This window comes from Eretmochelys imbricata, chromosome 10, assembly GCF_965152235.1.
Source record: "Eretmochelys imbricata isolate rEreImb1 chromosome 10, rEreImb1.hap1, whole genome shotgun sequence".
Lineage (NCBI taxonomy): Eukaryota > Metazoa > Chordata > Testudines > Cheloniidae > Eretmochelys > Eretmochelys imbricata.
Window position 1 is genome coordinate 30534634 of NC_135581.1, and position 19030 is coordinate 30553663.

The following is a 19030-nucleotide window of genomic DNA, read 5'->3' on the forward strand; positions in this document are numbered from 1 at the left end:
CCGGGGTGCTTGGCCTGGGTTAGCTGAGTGGGCCTTTGTCTCTGTGTTTCACTGACGCTCACTCTCACTGCCCCTTCCCCTGGCTTTTGTCTCTTTCCCATCCTTGGTTTTCTCTTCCATTTGCTGCGGCAAAACCCTCTGGCTTTCCCCTTGCTGATCCGTCAGCAATTGCGAATAGATTGGAGAAGAGCGCCGATGCCTGTGAACTGGCCTTGTGCCCTGGCCCCCTCCATAGACGGAGGGAGGCGATGGACAGCTTGGCTATGTGAGACAGCCCTGGCTGGGCTGCTCCATCTCCTCGCAGCGCATTGATCAGCTGCTTACTCACAGAGGGAGCTGCCGGTGCTAGACAGGGTATTTTTAGCCGAGGTGCTCACGATTCCCCTCTTGGGGATGCTATTTATAGAGGCTGAAAATTAATCAAACCACACCTCATCTCTCCCTCCCCCCCCCTCCAGCTCTCCTCCAGTGGGGAGGGAGAGATGAGGTGTCACGGCGAGCTGGCGTGAGCTGACTCTTCATTTCCAGCCCCGGCTGCTGCAGCTCTGCCTGTGAGCGGAGGCTCCTTGCCCAGCCCAGCGACAGTCATCTCCCCCCCAGGGCACACATACACTGGGTCCCTTGCCCCGACACTGCGGGGCCTGTGCTTCCAGTGCCTGGGGGGAACACTTGGCAAAAGCAGTCGTTGGGAGCAGGGGCCTGAGCTGGCTCCCCTTGAAATCAAGGGCCCAGCTGCCTTTGCTTTGGTGGGAGCAGGAGCCGAAACTGTGTTCCCTGGAGGGGGAGGAATGCATGAGAGGCTGGGCCCAGGTGGGTGAGCTGGGAGGGCATGGGGCTGTGGGGGGCTGGATGGCGTTGGAGGGGTGCAGGCTGGCTGGGGAGCATGGCAGTGGACCCACTGGGGAGTGTAATACTGTGGGGGGACGACAGCTGGGAAGCACAGTGTCTCCTAGCTTGGTGCGTATGGAGCTGGGAAGCCGCTGGCTGGTTCAGGGGCTGCAGGACTGGAAAGGTGTGAGGAGCTCAAGCCTGGGCTCAGGGCAGTGAGGGCTAGCTGGGTCCCACAAGGTGGGTGCAGCCCCTCTCTCCCCCAGGGGTGGCCCCTGCAGGTCAGCACTGAGGTGCATTTGGCAGGGATTGTGCTGAACCTGCTGTGGGGGTGAGCAGAGGAGTTCAGGCCCAGGGCTGTCGGTCTAGAGGGCTGAAAACCAGCCAAGCTCTGTGTGCTAACGAGAGCCCCCCGGTCTGCTCTGCTCTTCTCTTCCCCTGCAGCAAGCTGCCCAGCTGGGCCCGCGCAGTGACACCCCGGATATTCTACATCACAGAGAAGGCCTGGAACTATTATCCCTACACCATTACAGGTAAGAGGCCCCCAACCCTGCCCCCCACTCAGCCACTGCTCTCTGGGCATGCTGAGAGACCCCATTGTTCTCCTCCTCCCCGTCCTCCAGCTGCTTCTCCCACCGGCACCGGTCTGACAGGGGAGTGACTCCCGACTCACACCGGCATAGGGGACAGCAGGCCCAGGCCCAGATCCTCCCATTGTTGGGCACATCAATAAATACAAAGCAATTCTCCCTGTGCCCTCTGGCCTCCTGAGGCAGGGATTCAAGGTCCTTCATACCAGGTTGGGGGACCCAGTCGTCTGTCCTCCCCCCCCCAAACACACACACAGGGCTTTGTGTTGCAGTGTGGACTGGCCTAGACCATGTGTTAGCTGTCCCTGGTCCCATCTCCACTGCAGGACTAAGCCTTGCTTGAGTCATCCCATGGCTGGGCTGCTGGCGGCTCCCCCCCACATGCTGCCAGCAGAGAAAGCCGAGCACAAAGAGTCCTGCTGGGCCACTGCAGAGCTAGGAGTGCAGGGAGCGAGTCCTCAGCCAGAGCAGATGAATGTGGAACCTCCCGCAGGGTCCTCGCTGCCCTGGCTTGCCAGCAGCTGCCTGAGCCCTCCATACGGGGCGCTCTTCTCCTGCTGAAAGGGACGAGGGTTGTCATGCCAGACCGGATCCTGCACAGCAGTCCTTGCCGCCTTTGGATGGGGCCGTTCCAGCATCCAGCTGTATGCCCAGGGATTCCCAGTGACCCATGCCCAACCTGTAGGATTCTGCACAGTATGACAGTGCCAGGTCCTCATCCAGAGCCTCCCGCATAGCCCAGCCAGCTGCACCTCAGATACCTCCCTCAGCAAAATCCAGGCTTGTTGTTTACTGGAAATGCTGGACAATAATCTGCTCTAGAACAGCATGGAGGGGAATCCAACCAGTCAGGCCCCTAGCAGTGCTGAGTGCCAGCAGCGTCTGTGTCCTCTGCCCACAGACATTGGGTCTGAATTCCCCGCTCCACACAGAGCAAGCTGCTTCCCCTCCCAGCAGCACGCTGAGTGTGCATCTGAGGCGGTATTTTCACCCAGCGGTGATCTCACAAATGGGTGGGAGTGGTTCCCACGCAAGGGTGAGGCAAAAAGGGACATGCTGAAACCCAGCCCCATTCATCATCGCCAGCATATTATCCTTGATTTTTGCATTGGCAGTGGGGACTCCGCCCCGGAAGCAGGGGGTCTCTCTGGTGGGGTGGAGGTCCTTTGCCCAGGGAGCAGGGGGCTCTCTAGCTGGATTAAGGGTTCTTTGCTCCAGGAGTAGGAGGGTCTCGCTGGTGGAGTTAGGGGGTCCTTCCCCCTGGGGAGCAGGGATCTTTCCAGTAGGACTGGGGGTCTCCCCTTGGGGAGTGGGGTTTGTTTCTAGGCCTGAAGAGAAAAGCTGCTCCCCCCTTCCCTTCCCCTGCATTGTGCAATTCTGATGGAGCCAAACTCCCCTCTAGGGAGGATCAGCTCATCACACCTTGTGTCACTAAGCAAGGCAGAGTTTCCTAGTGGTCTGAGCGTGGTGCTGGGAGCCAGGAGCCCCATGTTCGAATCCCAGCTCTGGTACAGTCGGTCTGTCTGCTTGGGCAGATCCCGCACAGATCCTCCCTGCAGTAACTCTGCTGGCATGGGGAGTGGCAGCAGGGGTGCCTTACTCCCCCGCTTGGGGAGCTGTCTCATTGTTTGGCTGGACTGAGTCACAAAGTGACACTTGGTTGCATGAAGACCCGGCAGCCGTTCATCGGTCTCATCTCTCTCGTCTTTCTCCCTGGCGCCCTGCTCTCCTGCACTGCCGGACCCTGTGATCGCCGTGCTGTCGGCACAGAGTACACGGTAAGAACAGTGACTTGACATTATACAGATCCCAGCACCCCTACGGGGCTCGCCACTGGAGCTGCTGGTTGGCATGGCCCTGCTGCACTGCTAGGCATGGCTGGGGGGCGGGGGATGTGCAGGAGAGTGAATTCAGAGCAGCCCCATTATTTTCCTGACTGGTAGTTCAGAGGCTAAAGCACCAGCCCCTCTTGTACAGCTAGACTCAGTCCCCTCCGCTCCCTTTCTCCATCTATCATGCTTACAGTGCGCCTGGGGTAGATGGCCCCACGGCTGGCCCCGCCCCACCATATGGCCAGTCCCTGACCTGAGGGCAACTCAGGGTGGTTCTGCCTCCAGCATCATTCACTCCCAGGGCGCAGGGAGACTGCGATGAGGCTGCACTAACCCTCTCCTCCCTACATCGGTTCCCTCCAGGGCAGACACAAGCAGGCCAATGAGCTGGTAGGGAGGCGGCACTGCCCATGCTGTGCCTGGGTAGATAGGGGGCTTTAGTGGCCTGGGCTAGCAATCTGGCACCAGCACTGAATTGTCCCGACAAGCAATCTGATGAGAGCCTCTGATGATAAGTGGGTCTGACATGGGGTTCACTGGGGGCCATCAACGGAGAGGAGAACTCGACCCTGGGCTGGCCTAGCTAGCGTCGGGTGCCGTTCTCCAGGCTGGCTTGTAACGGCCTGTCCCTCTCTCTGCAGTGCTCCTTCCTGCCAAAGTTCTCCATTTACATTGAGACCAAGTACGAGGACAACTGCGGAGACAACACGAATGTAAGTGGCTCCAACACGCACTCCACACACTCTGCCACTCCTCTACCATATTTACTGAACTCCATTGGAACCAGCAATCCCTAGCCCAGACCTGCCCAGTGCCTCTGGCTGGGGTGCTGAAGGGGACGCTTTGGGGTGAGGCCCTCAGGCTTCTTTCCCCTATTGCATGGGGCAGTGGTATGCAGCCCCGCACCACTCCAGTGACCTTCCACTAGGTGTGTTTAGGCTCCTGTGTATGCCCGGGGGGCATGTGGCTTCTCCCAGAGGAGGCCAGAGCCTCCAGTCCAATTGCCTAGGCAGCAGGCTCCCTGGGGCCAGTGTGGGCATGCCACACATGACTGAGGACATCGCTCAGACCCCAGGCATCACTCTGTTGGCAGCATCTCTTCTGAGTGAGCCTGAACATTAAAAATGGCCATGCTGGGTCAGACTAATGGTCCATGTAGCCCCCCAGGCTCCTGTCCTCCGACAGTGGCCAATGCAGGTGCTTCAGAGAACAGGTAATCATCAAGTGATCCATCCCCTGTCATCCAGTCCCAGCTTCTCGCAATCAGAGGCTGGGGACACTCAGAGCATGAGGTTGCATCCCTGACTGTCTTGGCTAGTAGCCATTGATGGACCTGTCCTCCAGGAACGTATCTAGTTCTTCGTCAAACCCCGTTATAGTTTTGACCTTCACAATATCCCCCGGCAACAAGTTCCACAGGCTGACTGTGCGTTGTGCGAAGAAGTGCTTCCTTTTTGTTTGTTTTACACTGCTGCCCATTAATTTCATTGGGTGACCCCTGGTTCTTGTGTTATGAGAAGGCGTAAATAACACTTCCTTGTTCACTTTCTCCACCCCAGTCATGATTTTATAGACCTCTAGCACATCCCCCCTTAGTCATCTCTTTTCACAGTCTTTTTAATTTTGCCTCATACAGAAGCTGTTCCATGCCCTTGATCCTTTTTGTTTTCCTTCTCTGTCTGTACCTTTTCCAATTCTAAGATTTTTTTTTTTTTTGAGATGGGGGTAACCAGAACTGCCCACAGTATTCAAGATGTGGACGTACCATAGATTTCTACAGTGGCATTATGATATTTTCTCTCTTATTACGTATCCCTTTCCTAATGGTTCCTAACATTCTGTTCGCTTTTTTGACTGCTGCTGCACATTGAGTGGATGTTTTCAGAGAACTATCCACAATGACGCCAAGATCTCTGTCTTGAGTGATAATAGTTAATTTAGACCTCATCATTTTGTATGTATAGTTGGGATTATGTTAGCCAATGCGCATTACTTTGCATTTGTCAACATTGAATTTCATCTGCCATTTAGTTGCCCAGTCACTCAGTTTTGTGAGATCCCTTTGTAACTCTTCGCAGTCTGCTTTGGACTTAACTATCTTGAGTAATTTTGTATCATCTGCAAATTTTGCCACCACACTGGTTACCCCTTTTTCCAAACCATTTATGAATATGTTGAACAGCACTGATCCCAGTACAGCTCCCTGGGAAGAACCGCTGTTTACCTCTCTCCGTTCTGAAAACTGACCATATATTCCTATACTTTGTGTCCTATCTGTTAACCAGTTACTGATCCATGAGAGGACCTTCCCTCTTATCCCATGGCTGTTTACTTTGCTTAAGAGCCTTTGTTGAGGGTCCTTGTCCACATGTTTGTTGACTTCCACAAAAATTCTAATAGACTGGTGAGGCATGATTTCCTTTTACACAAGCCATGTTGACTTTTCCCCAACAAATTGTGTTCATTTATGTGTCTGATAATTCTGTTCTTTACCATAGTTTCAGGCACTTTCCTGGTACTGAAGTTAGGCTTATTGGCCTGTAATTCCCTGGAGCCTTTTCTAAAAATTGGAGTCATGTTAATTATCCTCCAGTCATCTTCAAGGAGCTTTCAGGAGCCCTCCCAGCTGGCAATGGCTCTTGCCCATCACAGAGCTAGTTCTAGGGCCCATTTCCCTGCTAACTTGTGTTGGCACTGGGTGGGTGTGGATGGGTGCTCAGGGCCAGCTGAAGAGGATGTGTTTCTTACCCTGTCCCTTCCACCCCCAGATCTTCCTCAGTGACAAAATCCTGGGCAATCATGAGGTCACCTTCCTGGATATCGCCTTTGATGAGATTCCTGAGCGCTATTACCAGAGCCCAGAGGTAATGCCAGCCCATGAGGAGAACAGGGAGTGGGCAGGATGCACATAGATGTTGCCAGCACATCCTTACGCTTCCACCCACCCTTGTCACTGCTCCGAACACACACTTACAGGGCCTCACACCAACCCGCCAGCCTACCCCTGTACCCACACCCGCCTGCCCAACCAGACAGCTACGGACCTGATCCTCTACAAACCTGCTCCTCGGCTCTCCCACCTGGCCTGCTGTGGCCTCCTTGGCCCTCCTACCCGGTCTGCCTGCCCCTGCCTATCCACATTCCTGCCCATTCATACATTCAAATCCACCCATCCTCAGCTGGGAGGTCCGGTATCAGTGAGGCCTGGGCCAGATGTTCTTGACCACCACTATTAACCATGAGCTATTCTAAGTGGGGAGGAGACCAACTCTGGGGCTGGAATGAAATAGAGCATTGAAACACCCACAGGCCATGGGGTTGGGCTAGTTCCTTTCTAGTTGTGATTGGCATCCAGACTTGGCATGCTGAGCTGCCCCCCTCTGTCCCTCTCCACGGCAGGACCCAAGATACTTCAGCTCAGTGAAGACGGGCCGGGGACCCCTGAGAGAAGGTTGGCAGGAGCACACCAAGCCCATCATGTGCTCCTACAAACTGGTCACCGTCAAGTTTGAGGTGTGGGGGCTGCAGACACGAGTGGAGCAGTTTGTCCACAAGGTGCGTGCATGGTGGTCTGGCATTGTGGGCGGGGTGCTTCTGCCTCTCCCATGAGACAAGACCTCTGGGTCCCCAGGCGCTGTGGGGAGAGAGGCAGCAAGATCCCAACGTTCCCATGTTCCAGCCAGGGTCCCTGTCTGACAAGGGGAGGTCAGGCCCACACAGCTCATTGCCTGGTGGCAGAAGAGACCCCCAGAGCACCGCAGCTCCAGACCTAGATGAGCACATGCCCAACCCATGTGAAGACTTGAGAACCCTGCAGTCATTAGCACCTGATCTGGGATTATTAGTAGACCGTGCTGGCTGTGGCTATGTTTTAATGAGCTGGTTAAAGAATGAGTGTGCGTACCTCTGTGTGTGTGTGTGTGTGTGTGTGTGTACACAAGCATACATACAGAGGTACCACTGCCCGCTACTAGATGGAACCTAAACCTCTCAATTGTGTGTCATCGCCCCTATACTGCTAACCCTTAATGGAGATTATCCTTGAGCTCAAGTGACCTGTGCTTTTGGTGCAGGAGAGCGGGAGTCTTGTTGCCACTGTTGCAGTTATGGTCCAGGTGGACATGGGCTGCGCAGCACAGTGACAGCTGTGAAGTCCTGCATGGCCACAGATTTCTTACCATGTATCATATTGTATCTGGATGCTGGCTCTTGCCCCAGCCCTGCGCACTGAGAGAGGGCACAGGCTCTTGTTGCTGCATGCAGGAGCTCAGCATGACAGACCATACTTCTTCTCTCTGGAGGGGCCACCTGCTCTCTGCCATGAGGAGCTTTCGGGGCTAATTCAAAGCCGTCAGTTCCAGGACTCTGCCCACCTCTGGCAGAGCGGGGGGGACTCAGGGCTCAGAGCAGAGGGATCTGAGGTGGGGGAGCCCTGGTAGTGCCTGCTGGGGTATAACTGTGCTGTGGTTGCAGGTGATCCGGGACATCCTGTTGATAGGACACCGGCAAGCCTTCGCCTGGATAGACGAGTGGTGCGGTGAGTGAGCAGTAGATGAAACCCACGGTGCAGCGGAATGCAGGAGCTTCCTGCCCTGGTCCCTTCCGCCCCCCCAGCCCTGGTCCTTGCCCTGTGTCTGGGCTGGACTACAATGCCAGGGTTTCCCAGCAGCCCCTCCCTGCCACAGTGAAAGGGGCCGTTCACATTGGAACATGGGGCCCAGCCATCAGAATGTTTGTCCCTTCCCAAGGCAAACCCACTCTCCCCAGACCTGCCCTTCCAGGTGCCCTCTCTCTCTCTGCTCCTGGCTCCATCTAATGCAGGCAAAGCACCGGTGTGAGCACTCTCCCGGTGCTGGGAGCAGAGCTGCCCATGGCAGGGTCACTGCCAGTGCTGGACTGGGGGTCAGTCCCTCCCACTGATAAAGGCATGTGACCCGTCTCATGCCCCAGGGAAGGTTGGCGCTTCCTCCAGGGCTGAACTTGGCCCCGTAGATTGTGAAGCGTCACTGCTGTGGGCTGGGAAGCCGTATTTGTGGTGCATAAGGCAGCAGAGACAGGGGGCTCCTCCAACCCCCTCAAGGGGGTGCTGTCCCTTTCAGGGTGTCAGTGACTGTTGAACACAAAAATGCTTTAGAGATCATCTCAAAGGGGCAGAGTCCTGTCCCCTTTGCTAACCCCACTAATTTCTCCTCCCCCCCACACTCCAGCTGATGCCACCGTTTCCTGGCTTTTCCTCTGAGTCTCATTGCTGCTGCGGCTTTTCATTTCGCTGACTCAACTTCTGAGCTGACTCAACTTCTGAGCCCCCCACACCTGCACCTCCCCTCCAGTTCCACACGAGCCCTTTCCCTTCTGGCTGGCACAGCTGCACTGCTCTCCCCCCTCTTACATCCCCCGCCCCCAGAGTCCTTCACTGCATGTCCAGCTGGCGACAGCCACGTGGTGCTGGGGGGCTAACCTGGGGTTGGCGTTATGTTCGGGGTACTGGGGTGGGACAGCAGGAGACGTGCCCAGGTAGGATCAGGAATAACCTCTGCTCCCAGCCAGAAGACTCTGGAGCCCCCCGGTCTGCTTCCTCCGCCAGCCTGCAAGCCACTCTGCGTTTCGGGCTCTGGCTACCTCAGGGATGGAGCTGTGGGTTGACACCTGAGGGTTGCTCTTCGGCGGGGCTGGCAGAGACACAGCTGTGTTCCACCCCCAGTGCTGAAAGCTTGTGGGCTTTGACGCCCGGCGGCGGGAATGGAGCGAGGGGAAGGCTGTGTCTGGACAGACAGACAGGGCACGGAGGGAGCATAACTCAGAGCTAGCGCTGGGCTGCTGTGTGCTGGGCTGTACTGCCCCCTGGTGCTCAGCAGGGGAAGAGGTATTGAGAAGGGGAGCAACCCAGTGGTTCTGAGTTAGTTGAGCCAGCCCGTCTCCCCAGTTCTCTTGGAAACTCCCAGGGAATCCTGCCAGTGAGGGTCCCACAGCCAGCACATGCAGCCAGAGCCAGTTAGATCTTCCCTCCCCTCTGGGCCTGCCGGCACCCCTCTCTTCTTGGAATTGGCAGAAGAAGCTATTCCTGTCACTGCGTCTTTGGGGTATCTGCCCTGCGGACAGTCACTCCCTGGCCTCCTCCAAGTTGGCCAGCATCAGGGCCCCAGAAAGGCCCCTCTGCAGGGCGTTCTCTTCGGTGAGCAGATGGGGGACGTTGCTGGATGAATTGTGTCACCGTCGGGGCAGGGGTCAAGGCTGGTGCAAGGGGATCTCTGTGGGGAAGGGGAGGGCAGACCCCCTGCAGTAAGGAGATGGGGAGGGCTAGCCCAGGAGCGGAATGAGCTGCATCCCAATGACCCAGGCAAACACAAAGCAGGAAGGGAGCAGTGGCTGTGACACCAGTAGAAGAGACATTAGGACTGGAGTAGGTGGGAAATCTCTATCCAGAGCTTCTACCCCGTTCCCTACAGGAACTTCCACTTGGAGAGAGTGCGGCTGATCTAGCTGTGAGCTCACCCAGCCAGCGCTGCTAGGCCATTGCCTATGGCGACTGCTGCTAGGAGAGGACCTGGGAGTGCCCCGCAGCTGGCGTTCCTACGTAAGTCCCGGCAGAAGGAAATCACCCCACTCTCAGAGCTCCTATCCGTTCTGTACAGCTGCTCTTGCTGGGAGTGGCTGGGATTGGAGGACATGGGAGCTCCGCCATAGCCAGTACTCCCACACCATTCCCTACAGTGCTTCCTGCTGGGACTGGAGAAACGCTTCAACCACTGCGAGTTGAAGGGAGGGAGGGGCGTGTGTTGGGCCCCTCGGAGGTTGCTAGTGTTTGCACTGGGCTTGGAAGGTGATGCTTTAACTGGCCAGAGCTGGTGGTTCAAGGTCTCTGCCCAGCAGAGAGGTGTAGTCTGAGAAACGATGGCTGTGCAATTTGCTAGTGCTTTCTTTTCCTTCCCCTTCAGTCTTCCTGGGCTGGGTTACCGATCTGTCTCCTGGGTAACAGTACTAACAACTCGGACCCTGTCTGCTGCTCTTGCTGGGTCTCAACTGCGCTGACCACACAGGGCACCATCTCTCCAGCTCACAGCCTGGGTGATCACAGCAGAGGCAAGGCACCAGGGCTGCCATCCATCTGGCTCCTGGGGCTCCCTGAGGCTGGGGGCTCTTCGGCAGCTCTTGGGGTCAGCCTGAGGTTTGGCAAAGGAAGTTTAGCTTGGCTGCCGGGCGATGTGGAGTGGAGCTGCCTCCCATCATGTGGATGGGATTGGCTGGTCTTTGGGGGCACAGGGGTGTCCTCTTGTGAAGCAGGTGCCTTGAAAGGGAAGGGTCTTTCTTCTCCTCACTTTCCTGGTGGTAGCCTGTTGCAGTCTGTCCAAATGTCTCTGTCCTGTGCATGATTGTTTCTGTGACTTTCTTTGTGCTGGGTTCTCTGTGTTATGCTCTTCATGAGCACGTGGCTGAGAATGCCTGAGCGTGCGGCAAGCAGAGAGAGAGAGACTGTGTGTGTGTGTTCGTGCATAGAGAGAGAGAGACTGTGTGTGTGTGTGTGTCCTGAGTTCCTCGTGGAGAAGGAGGGAGGCATTGGCTAAGGAGGAGCCTGGCCTGAGCACATTGGCCAGCCTGATGGAGATGCTCGTAAGAGGAACAGTGACATGGCCTCCCTTGGAATTCCAGTGTGACAGATGCATGGGATGGAGACAGTCTCATCATTCCCACCATCACCTTGGTCCCAGCCGTTACAAGCAAAACTTTATAAGCTGTGTGCACAGAGCACAGGTGCAGGGCACATAGCAGAGGGTGTCTGACTATGTCTGTTTCAGACAGACCCTGGCCTGAATGCACTGTGTGTGTGTGTTCATATAGGGGATATTGCACTGGGGAAAGCATGCATGCATCTTCTGGAGGGGCAGTGTGCAGCGGTTTCTGTATAGGATGGGCGAAGGGGCAGCCAGTATGGAGACACAAGTGATGGGTACGTGGGGGGGAGGAGGGGGTGCCTGCAAAGACAGACTGGAGACTCAAGTGGTGTGTGCGTGCACACTCAGAATGGAGACATGCCTTTTGTGTTTGTGTGTGTGCGTGTATCCAGAGTGGAGAAAAAGTGATGGGTACATGTGTATGTGTACATCCGGAATGGGTACATGTGTATGTGTACATCTGGAATAGGTACATGTGTATGTGTACATCCGGAATGGGTACATGTGTATGTGTACATCCGGAATGGGTACATGTGTATGTGTACATCCGGAATGGGTACACAAGGGATGGGTACGGGGGGGTGTTTGGGTGTGTGTGCATGCAGAGACAGAGGATACTCAAGTGGTGGGGGTTTGCGCGTGCGCGCTCAGAAGGGAGACGTGCATTGTGTGTGGGGCGTACATCCAGACTGCAGGCACAAGGGATGGGTACGGGGGTGGATGTGCATCTGTGCATGCACATCCAGAATGGAGTCGAAAGTGATGGGGGGGTGCGTGTGCGTGTGTACATACATCCAGCATAGAGACCCAAGCGATAGCCAGCTGGATGCATTTGTGACTGTCTGGGGGTTCCCTTCCTGAGAAGTGCCTTGGCTGTTGAGCCAGCTGGCCCCATTGCGGCTCCCTGGGCTGGATGTGTGAGGAGCTCCCCGGAGGCGCTCTTCTTGCTAACGGAGCAGTGAGAGGGTCTCTGCCTGTTACAGACATGTCCCTGGAAGAGGTTCGCGCCTTCGAGACTCAGATGCAAGTGGCCACAAACCAAAAGTTCGGAAGCCAGGACCCCTAGCTTCCCACCCACCCCGCTCAGGACTTTCTTTTGTATGTATGTTCCTTTTTGGTTTCTCTCTTTCTCCAGTTCTTGCAGCCTTTGTTGTTCAGGTTTCCTCCCAGCCTCACCCCGTGTGGTAGGGCATGGCATGGAAGCAGCTCCTTCCCCGATTGTCAGTCTGAAATCAGCTGTCGGGCAGCAGCACAGCCAGTCTGGAGAGCGTGCGCGTTGTTGTGGGCCCCCCACTGCTAAAGTGGGGTGAGGAGTTGGAGCCAGGTGGCCTGGCAGGCCCTCTCCTGTGCCAGCGCTCTTTAGATCTGATCGTCAGGAAGTTGGCGTAGAAATGTGCGAGCAGGGAGTGCTCAGACCTAGCAGCCGTGGGGAGGGGAGCAGCAGGTGCTTGGGGCTGTGAGACTGTCCTCCTTTCCTGTGTTGTTTGGTTACGCTGCCATGTCTTCGTCAGGCCAGGGCTTTCCTTCCGCTCTGCTGGCAAACTAGGCACAGAGTTCCCCTCCCACATCCCAGCCCCATGGAGATCGGAGACACACACATATTCACCTCCAGGCAGATTGCACGCAGACACCTACACCCCAGTCCCCCTGAGATTACACACACACACGGTGTCCCCCCCCCCCCCCGAAGCTAGGGCAGCACAGTGGTTTCAGAGGGACACATTCACAACTGCACCAGAGTCCTGTTTCCCATTCACAGCTCATGCAGTCTCTTCCATTGGCATCTGCCCCCGGTGTCCTGGATCCTGAGCATGCAGCACGACCACCTGCTTTTTCAGAGCTGCTTGCTTGGGTCCCCTTGCCCTTCGCTTTTCTGGGCTGGGTGGATGTAGCCAGAGAAATGTGACCAATGAGCACTGGGAGCTCTTGGTGAACGAGATGGATTTCCCAGTACCAGACAGGTGCCTTGCGCGTCTCCTGAGAGTCTGGATCAGCCCAGCCCTTAACTTGTGTCCGTCAGGTGAGTATTTAGTGAGTACTCACGGAAGAGGCAGAGGCTGACAGCAGGGTGGGCAGAGCAGAGGCTGTGCCAGCTTCCCCAGTACACCTCACCCCTCACCTACATCCCCTGCTGTTCCACAAGATAACAGCCCAGAATGGAAACCTGGGCCCTGGCCCATGGCAGAGGTACGCAGGCAGTCCCCAGGCTGTTGCTGGACCTGACGCAGCTGGCTTGCCCAAGAGGCAAGAAGCAAGTCAGTTCACCTGCTGGCTCTGTCGATCCAGCCATGTACAGGAGCTGCCCTGTGGTGGTCACAGCTGAGTCGACTCACTCCCACATCCCTCGGCTTCATGGGAGGGGAGGTGTCGGTGGGGCAACTTCTCTTAAGGTGAGGGCCGTACTAGGGACGAGTCAGAGACCTCAGGGAAACGATTGTTGCTTAGGTTGGAAAAGTGCGCCCCTCTGGCACGCTCCTGTGGGGAATAGCAGGGGGCTTCAAGCACCATATCTTGGCTGTGGCTCCCTTTTACAGCCCTTTTGGGCCATAGTTTGCTCTGCCTGGCGTCGTCCAGTCTCTGTTTTAGCCACAGCAGTGATGGGCCCTATGTAAACATGCAGAGGGATGGGATGGGCTTAGGTCGGGTTATAGATAGATAGAACAGTGGTCCCCAACTTTACCTCATGCCCCCCCCATCTGTGCTCCCCCAGGACAGAGGTAAGGGGGCCGAGGCTGGGGCCACAACTGGGGGCGGGCATGGGGCTGGCAGCCAGGGCCAGGAGCAGAACTGGCTGGCGCTCCCTCCCTGCCCCCTGTGGGGGCTGGCCTGGGCCCCAGCTGTGCCCCCAAATGTTAGGGGGCGCGCCCCACAGTTTGGGGACCTCTGAGATAGAGGGAGCAGGATTGTTCCACAGATGGCAGAAATTACTTTGGGCAGCCTTATCCTCAGCAAACCCAGGTTTATGGGACAGCTGGCCCTCAACTTGACAGAGGCTTAAGAGGAAGAGGCCACCCTTAGTTACTCTGGCTGTGGAGGCAGAAGCTGGTTTTTGCCTGGCACTCGGAGAGCGAAGGGTGCAGGGGCCACCCACTCTGCTCTCTCCGGGACAGGCCTGTGAACTCTCTTTCTCTTTGTTCTTGTCAGAGATGACGATGGACGAAGTGCGCCAGTATGAGAGGGAAACTCAGGAAGCCACCAACGAGATCATCGGCAGGGTAACGCCCTCCATTTCCATCAGTGAGGTGGGGCAGCCCTCGGCCACTCACAGCGCTCCTGCCAGTGCCCCCTCCACGCCACTGAGCGGCGACCCCCCAGAATTCCTCAGCGCCCCCAAGGACAGGGCCCGGAAGAAATCCGCTCCGGAAATGCTGACGCTGCCAGCACTGAGGGAGCGCGCCAATGCTGAGTAATAGCTACCCTTGGGCCAATCCCATCGGATGGACGCAGAGCCCCAATTCCTTCCCCCACGACTTGGGGACAACGCAACCCACCCAACCTGCCTTGAGACACCTGAACTCTACCGTTGTCCTTCAGAATGTTGGTCCCTCCCTCCCCAATAAAAGAGACCCGAGATCGGTTCGAGAGCTGGACGGTGGAAGCCCCGTTGTGAGGTTGCAGACTTCCCTGCTGCCACAGACGGCCTGAGACTGCCGTCTCCCTATTACCCTGTGGTCGTCTCTCTCTTCTCAGCATTCCAGCACGGGCTCTGCTTTTCCAGCCATCAACTCAGGGAGGGCTCCTGGTCCAGCCAGCACATGGGTGCCGCTTCCTGGGGGAGATGTGCTGCACCAGACTGCGTTGGCGGCGCTGCTCAGCCACCCCTCATCTGTCCTGGTGGGTGATGCTCCTCCAAGCACCCTCCACTGGAGCCAGGCTGGGGAAGGAGGCCGACATGCCAACCTCTCCCTACGGAAGTCAGAAGCACCTTAGAAATGACAGTGGATTCTGCTGATTAGCAACCTCTTGGTTGCCATTATCTCAAGTTACCAGTGAGCGGGAGGCAGGTGCATGGGGCTGCTGCTAGGGAAAGAAGTGTTGGGATATGCTTGGCGGGGTCCTTGGTGCCAGGGCAGGACACAGCCTGGAGAGTGCAGGGAAAGGTACCTTGCAACCCCAGCGCTTCCTTCCTGTGCAGCCCTGCAAACCTCCCTGCAGCCGTGGCCAAGCTGTCAGTAAGCAGCAGGCCACTGGCAGTGTGCGAATGCCATTAACATTACAGTCAAGGGGGCAGGATCAGCTGGCCAAACACTACTATTAACCAGAAGTTGTTAGCATCAGGATTACTCGTAAGTGGAATCTACGATATCCATAAAAACTGCCAGGCATTGGCTGCCCCTCGTCCCCACGGGAGCCTGCCAGGACTGTTAGCTGATGTCCCTGCCTCCTCCTGTGATTTCTGGCTGCATGCCTGGCTTCCATATAAAACAGTGGCCCCGACCATCCACCTAACCTCACTGTAGTCTCCTCCCAGCTGCAAAGCAACAGTGAGGTCGCCTGCTTCCTTCCCATGCTAATAGGAGAGCCAGGTATTAGATTGAAGGGAGGCACTGCCGACAGCCCTGTCCAGACTGCTTTGGAGACAATCCCCTGTGGCCAGATGAGATTCCTCAGGGCACTGGTGAAAAGCCAGGCCGGGGCCTTATCTATGCTAGGGACAGTTTACTACCCGTCAGTAGCCCTGGTTCTCTGGCACTAGCTGTGTTAGGAGCCCCAGTGTAGAAAAGGCCCCACCAGATTGTACACTCGCTCTGAGTAGGGGGTTATGCGACACGGGCCTGATTGTCATTTACACTCAGGGCCCCGTCCTGCCCTGCCAGTAGCGCAAAGCAGCTGAGGTGTGTATTGGCGCTGGCAGACAGCAAGACGGATTTGCCAGACCCCAGTGTTGCTAAGCGGTGGGTATGTCTCAGTGTTAGGAATGGGGGAGGGGGCGGCAGCTTCAGCCATTGTCTCTAGTGTAGACAGGTCCCTGAAGCCTGAATTGCTGCTGCTGCTGTCCCAGCTGAGCTGCCCCGTGTCCATGAGCCCTGCCAGGGGAAGGTGTGGGAGGGCCCTGCCTGGTGCCCTTTTGTTTCACCAGTCCCCTCTGGTGACACTGGCAAGAATGGAGCCCATCACGCCTGACCACCCCGCCCTTCAGCCAACCAGCGCTCTCTCCATTGGTGCCTTCAGGAGCAGGACTATCGCCACGCATGCTTCCTAGTGCCCTTGTGGGCCCTTGGTGAGGCTGGCCTGCACTGCTCCCTCTCCTCCCATGCACCTTGTTACCACCTGTTCCAACTGCGCCTCGGACTTCAGCAGCCTTGAAACTGCCTCTTGCTAATCCAGTTCCCCGCTGCAGCGGGGTCTTATTGCCAGCAGGACCCCAGCCCCTGCAGAGGGGATGCTGGAAATGTGCAGACTCTGGGACCAGGGGTGTCAACCACCATCCGTAACAGCCATAACGCTGGTTTTGAACCGCCCATACTAAGCACAAGTTGAATTGCACTTATTCCTAAACAGGAATCTCCCCAACTCCCCTCTGCTAGGGCCTCCTGGCTGGGCTCTGTTTGTCTGGGTTGTAATTATCCATGTTACAGATTGTGTCCCAGACCAGCAGAAATGAAATAGTCAGCGTTTGCTTCAGGAAAGTGCATGGGCCTGCTGCAGGAATAGGGATGGTCTAAGCCAGTGGTCCCCAACCTTGTGGGAATAGCAATATGCAGAAGACTGTGGCGGGCGCCAGACACCCCGCCACCGAGAAGCGGCAGTAAGTGCCGCCGCAGAAATGCCGCCAAGAAACGGCAACGCATTTTGGCGGCGGGATGTCCTGCGGGTGCAGAAAAATGCCATGGCGCTCATGGGCACCGCGTTGGGGACCCCTGGTCTAAGCCAAGGTGAACCTGAGGAACAAGGCCCTGATCCTGTGAGGAGCCGAGAACCTCTTCCGTAGCTCTGTGTGCCTTCCCTTGAGGTTTAGGGGCCTCAGCAGCGAGCAGGGTCAAGCTTGTCGTGTGTTACATGAGGCCACTGGAAGAGTAGATTGGCCCCTGCTTGGGATTCGTAGCTGCCAGCTGAGAAGCACTGGGGCGTGATGGGAGGAGGCTGGGTTTGGAGATGCACCCAGATTTGGATGTTTTTCCCAACCTTTTACAAACTATCCCAAACCCTTGAATCTGCAAAGCTGGACTGGGATTTGATGAGACAGGCTCTCGTGGCATTTTGTCACCCCTGGAGGCCACGTGAAAATGGGGAACATTAACCAAGTGTTTTGGACAAGTTGAGTTTTAGCTGAAGGTTTGGGTTTATTTTTAATTTGATCTAGGCTGGTTTGTCTGCCCCAGGGCCAGTGCAAAGGGCTGATGCAGTTGTGTAGAAAATCCATTCACTCCCTGGCAGTGCTGAATGTGCAATGGAAGGAAGTGTTTTTATATGTGCTATAGAAGGTTGGATATTAGAGATTGGCTAGACCCAGAGACTCCAATTCAAACCCTTCCCAAGAGTGAGGAGTTGGATTTGAATCCTCCGAGCGTGGTTCAGGTTCTGGATCAAATCCAGAATTGGGAGGGATCTATTTTCTGCTTCCAGGATACAGCTGAAATCTCACAAAGCCACATGGCAAGATTTTGCACCCTCGGATTTACACTGAAGACCAGAATTCCAAGTCAGAGCCTTGCCCCGGAGGATCTGAGCCTATCTCTGGGGTAGATCATTGTCCCTGGTTGGATGAATTTTACAAAGCCCCCTCTGGTGTCACTGAGTTTTATGTACCTCACTTAAATTTTGGGCAGCATGGACTAAGCTTTTTAATGTGTCTGGTGCTTCCTGGGTCTCAGGGCCTTGCGCGGCTGGGATTTGGTCTGTGTTCTGCCCGGATGCAACATTCCAGTCTGGACTTCTCTGCTTTGTGTCTTTAATTGTGAGCCCTCACGGGTTCGCGCTTTGTGCCCGTGGAAAATGTGTGTGTGAGCATGTGGGTGTGCAGACCACTAGCCTCACGTGGCCAGGAGCATGTGTTCCCGCTGCAGCCAACGTGGAGGTGTTTGGGTTGCTTCAGTTTTGGTCCCCAGAGGCCCTGAACTGGGGTTCTGTCTCTCGTGGGTGTCCCGGGCCTTGGCTTCCTGAGGTGCCACCTGGGTGAGTGTGCAGTAGCTGGCAATGGCAGGGACTCTGCAGGGAGCACACAGGAGACTGGCTCTTGATTTATGCCCTGTGAGTGAGTGCCGACCACCATGTATAGCGGTTGGAGGCAAGTTCTGGAACTGAAGGACCATTCTCTTATAAATAGCACCTGGCCATACGTGTGTGTCCAAGAGCCACTCCCCTCTTCCTCCACCCCATTCCCATTCCGAGTCCATGGGTGTGTCTGTGCAGAGCCCGTGTCCCCCGTGCTTTGAATGGGGCCAGGGCTGCCGCTGCCAGCCTGTAAATAGGGATTTGCTGAAGACAAAACCCAAATGTGAGACGGGAGGGTCTGCATCACAGTGGGATCTGGAGGATCGGTGGGAATGTATCTCACATGCAGGTGTCATGATGTAGCCCTCCCTGCTCAGCTCCCAATTGCTCTCACCCCCTTCCCTCCCTGTCCTGTGCTCTGTCCTCCTCTCACACCCTCAATAATTTCTTTATTTCTCTTCCACCCCGCTCCCCTCACAGGCAGCCAGGGAGGCCCTGGGTGCAGGTTGCCAGATGTGCACTGAGCTGGTAGCTGTGGGCGCTCCCTTTCAGCAGATCCTGGGGGGACAGGGGAAAGGGGAGCATAGACCTTCCCTGCTGAGAGGTTTAGATCAGCTCCTGAAGGATGGGGACACCCCAACCCTGCATTCCCTTCAGGGCGCCAGGGACACCCCTTGGATACACAGGGGGCTCAGCCTGGGCCGAGGGAAGCAGGGTTGTCCTGGTGACACCAGCACCCCCTTCTGTCTATTCCAGGCAGGCAAAGTGAAACGTTTTTCTCTTTTGAATTTGTTCCTGCGGCTCCGTGCTCCTGGCATGTGAGAGGCTATTTCGGTGTAGGCCAGCTAAAGAGGGGGCAGGGGCTGGCTTCCTTTCTTACAATGAAGCCCTTTTCAGAAATAAAGCTGTTGCTCCTGGCTTCTCTCAGGTGTTCTTTAATCTCTGCTGCTTCTCC

At 56.2% G+C, this 19030-nt stretch overlaps 1 protein-coding gene across 2 annotated transcripts in view; it reads left to right on the forward strand.

Moving 5' to 3' along the window:
- The window catches only part of LOC144271271 (cytoplasmic phosphatidylinositol transfer protein 1-like), a 34712-nt gene extending 19966 nt beyond the window's left edge, over positions 1-14746 (forward strand). For both annotated transcript variants that reach the window (XM_077828504.1, XM_077828505.1), the window contains exons 3-9: positions 1273-1361; positions 3189-3196; positions 3892-3963; positions 6019-6114; positions 6650-6805; positions 7724-7787; positions 14065-14746. In XM_077828504.1, coding sequence (XP_077684630.1) covers positions 1273-1361; positions 3189-3196; positions 3892-3963; positions 6019-6114; positions 6650-6805; positions 7724-7787; positions 14065-14330 — 751 coding nt within the window. In that variant the 3' untranslated portion in view covers positions 14331-14746. The remainder of the gene's footprint in view (positions 1-1272; positions 1362-3188; positions 3197-3891; positions 3964-6018; positions 6115-6649; positions 6806-7723; positions 7788-14064) is intronic.
- Positions 14747-19030: the final 4284 nt, after the last annotated feature.